The 3,541-nt window shown below is 38.0% G+C and overlaps 1 protein-coding gene across 1 annotated transcript; it reads right to left on the bottom strand.

Annotated features, from left to right (window-relative positions):
* Window positions 1–382: 382 nt before the first annotated feature.
* Window positions 383–1,878, bottom strand: LOC119427008 (obg-like ATPase 1; the record flags this gene model as incomplete). Its single annotated transcript, XM_037694582.1, is given in 2 exon segments — window positions 383–1,665; window positions 1,756–1,878. Coding segments are annotated over 2 exon segments (225 nt in total), but the record flags the coding sequence as incomplete, so codon positions are not given.
* Between the last annotated feature and the right edge of the window lie 1,663 nt (window positions 1,879–3,541).

The raw sequence follows: 3,541 nt of genomic DNA, 5'->3' as shown, positions 1-3,541 counted from the left end.
AAGAAGGGGGGATGCCACACAGTGGTAAAAATGGACTTGTCCCAACTTTTTGGGATTTGTTGACGCCATGAAATTTGGAAACAACAGATTTTTCTCTTAAAATGATACATTCTCTCAGTTTAAACTTTTCATCTGTGATTTGTGTTCTATTCTGAATAAAACATTAGATGTTGGCACCTCCACATCATTGCATTCAGTTTTTATTCACAATTTGTTTAGTGTCCTTACTTTTTTGGAATCCGGTTTGTAATTTTTTTATTTTTTTTACTTTCAAGGGTTCAAAATGTAGAAGTGTATGGCTGTAGAAACACAACGGATGGCTATTATGCGCTTTTTATCATTTAAAGTAAATCTACCAGAGAAAAAAAAAAACAGACAAACGTTTTTTCTTTTCTTGTTTTAATGACATTTGCATCTTTGATGGTAACATTGAATCTTTTCTCCTTTCATTTAAAACACTTTGATCCCAATGACCCGGCTGTCTGATGAGATGGTGAGTACTGGTAGGTGGGTGCACGAGCTGAAACTATTTTACAGCTGATCCACATCAAATCATTGTTATGGTGCAGGATGAAGTTTAAAACAAAGTCCTTTTTTTCTCTTAAACTAAATCACCGCTCACAACAAACAATACATGTTTACATCCTGCTGTCACTTGCAGATTTTCCATTTTTCGTAGTCTTGTTTAACCTTTTCTTTGCAAAAATACACATGCACTTTTGTACATTCCTTTAACTATCTTACTCAGTTGCACATTTCTTTGAATCGGAGTATGTCATTTAAAAAAACGCACAGTAATTTTTCTTATGCTGTAAATTTGCCCTCACTGCACAGTCTTACTCATGTTTTAATATTTTTAGCTTTGTGTGAATCTGCATTCTTCCATTTGCCTGTCACTTTGCTGCTGATACGCCTGAATTTCCCCACTGAGGGACAATAAAGGTTATTTCTATTCTAAATGAAAGCCAATAAAAGCTCCTAAAATAACAAATTCTGTCAGGAAGGCCAGCCTTAGTTTCAAGTCAAGCTCCCAGCTGAGCTCTACACTGAGTGATAGCTTTCATTCCACTTTAATAAGAACTTATTTAGACTCTTTTAGAACAAACCATGTCTTTATATAGTAGTAGAAACTATAGTAATAAAGAGGAAACCTGTAGCAAAATGTCTCCTACTGGTTTAAGCACCAATAATACACCTGCCTTTAGGATGTCTGACACCGTAACTAATAAAAAGTAAACATGTTTATGTAAAAAAAAACCTCAAACATCTATTCATGAGGTTTTAACTTTCAAATACAATCATGAAAACCTCATAAAATGAATTTGTTTCATCTTAAAAACATGCCATCAGTGTTCCGTACATTTCCCCACTTTGCTGCATGTCTGTTTCTTGACAGCACGGACAGTTGAGCAGCGTCCCAAATATTTGACTGTGATCAAACGAAAAGAAGTCCAAAGAAGTTTGCTCTTTAAATTAAAGAAGTGTATGAAAACCAGCAGACAGTGCAGCTCTTTTTAATCAAACTGTACTCCGAGCGATTCATGCGGTGACAGCAAGAGCCCGTTATTTCTTCTTAGGTGCGTTCGGTGTGTTAAATTTGAAAAAGATAATGTCACCGTCCTCCACGATGTAGTTCCTTCCCTGCTGTCTGTATTTCCCAGCAGACTGGGGAAGAGCACATAATGATCAAAAGTAAATTAAAATCAATTAAAATGTTTAAATTATTAAATATATTGTGCAGCAGGGTAAACGCACCTTGACTGCAGTTTCGCTCCCTTCCTCTTTAAAGTCGCTGAACTTCATCACCTCAGCCATGATGAAGCCCTTCTCGAAGTCCGTGTGGATTTTTCCTGCAGCCTGAGGAGCCTTGGTGCCTTTCTGTTGGAGCACAACACGACATCTCACACAAAGTCTAAAATCAACACAACGTTTGAGAGTTCAGGTGCAGAAAGCAAACTTCATTTAGATCACAGAGTTTGTGATGATTTGTAGCAAAAAGTTTTTAAAAACCGAGTTGATTTCAGAACCTCAAACAGCTCTGGGGGAGTTTAACACAAATGAGGAAGAAAATTCTTGTTTTTTTTTGTGTGTGATTGAAACAGATTTAATAAAAACAAAATGAAATGTCAGAATATCGTACGTTTAATATGCCCAACAATGTTCAGTCAGGTCATCTGGACAGTTCCTTTTTTTTTTTTTTTATTTGTTGAGAGATGTCTCGCCGTCCATCCAAAGGGCTTCATCAGTCTGAGGAGTCACAAACAAACCAAGCAGTACACTCCTACAGTGAACCAACCAGTTTGCTGGTGATCAGATGGTTTCTGGGTCCTCTCCCCTGTCGGCTCCTCCCAAGCTGCAACAGCCAAACTGGTTCAAGACATCAAGGTTCATCATGCCACTGTTTGCTCTCCATCATTCAGATGGAGGGCGAAACGTCTCCACAAAATGAAGAAACTGTCCAGATGACATGACTGAACATTGTTGGATTTTTTACCTGGATTATTGAGCATGAATTTTGACGTTTAATATACATTTTAATACCAAAGTCAATGCTCAATAATCCAGGTATAAAATGCAACAATGTTCAGTCAGGTCATCTGGACGGTTTCTTTTTTGTGTGCCGAGACGTTTCACCCTCCATCCAGAAGGCTTCAAGGTTTTTCACTTTGGAGAAAGCTGTTGGGGGAGAAGAAGTTTTGTTTGGTGTTCCTTCAGACTGATGAAGCCTTCTGCACGGAGGGTGAAACGTCTCAACTAAAACAAAAAATACACCGTCCGGATGACACGACTGAACATTGTTGGATACATTTTAAACTTTTGAAATTCTACTCTAAACAAGATGTTTGTGTCATTTTTAATTGTACCTTTTCTTTTACAAATCTGTTTTTTCTAATAACTGAAGAAAAAAAACTGAACACACTTCATAATCCATTCAGAGTTCATCTAAACTCAATAATCCTCCCAGACATGAACAGATGTCTTTGAAAGAGTAAAGAGATATTCTTGTCATTTTTGAAGTGATGTTCTGTCAAACCTCAGTTATTAATGCGCATGCTCAAACTCGGTACTTTGCAATGCATTGTGGTCTAAACAGGTCCGTGTTTACGTTCGGTTTGTTGAAACACATTTAGTGTAAACGGTGTTCATGTCTGTTCCTGCTGCTCTGCAGTCAGACGCCCAGCAACGTTGCTCACATCGTAAAATATCAATAAAACTAATTAACAAATTAGTTTGTATACAAAAGTAAATAAAGCAGGTGTAAAGAACAGCTAAAAGTATAATAAATAAATATGTATATGAGCTGCTGCCTCTCAGCGAGCAGGTCGCTCTGGTTCAAATCCCCGCCGGGGGTCTTGATGAGTGGAGTTTGCATGTTCTCTCCGTGCATGTGTGGGTTTTCTCTGGGTACTCTGGTTTCTTCCCACAGACCAGAATCATGCATGTTCGACTGATTGGCAACTCTGAATAGTCACTAGAGGTAGGTGTGTGTGTGTGTGAGTGAGTGAGTGAGTGAGTGAGTGAGTGAGTGAGTGAGTGAGTG

Source organism: Nematolebias whitei, chromosome 21 (assembly GCF_014905685.2).
Source record: "Nematolebias whitei isolate Nwh7 chromosome 21, NemWhi1, whole genome shotgun sequence".
Lineage (NCBI taxonomy): Eukaryota > Metazoa > Chordata > Actinopteri > Cyprinodontiformes > Rivulidae > Nematolebias > Nematolebias whitei.
Note: the sequence above shows the minus strand (reverse complement) of the source record. Positions and strands in the feature narration are given on the sequence as shown.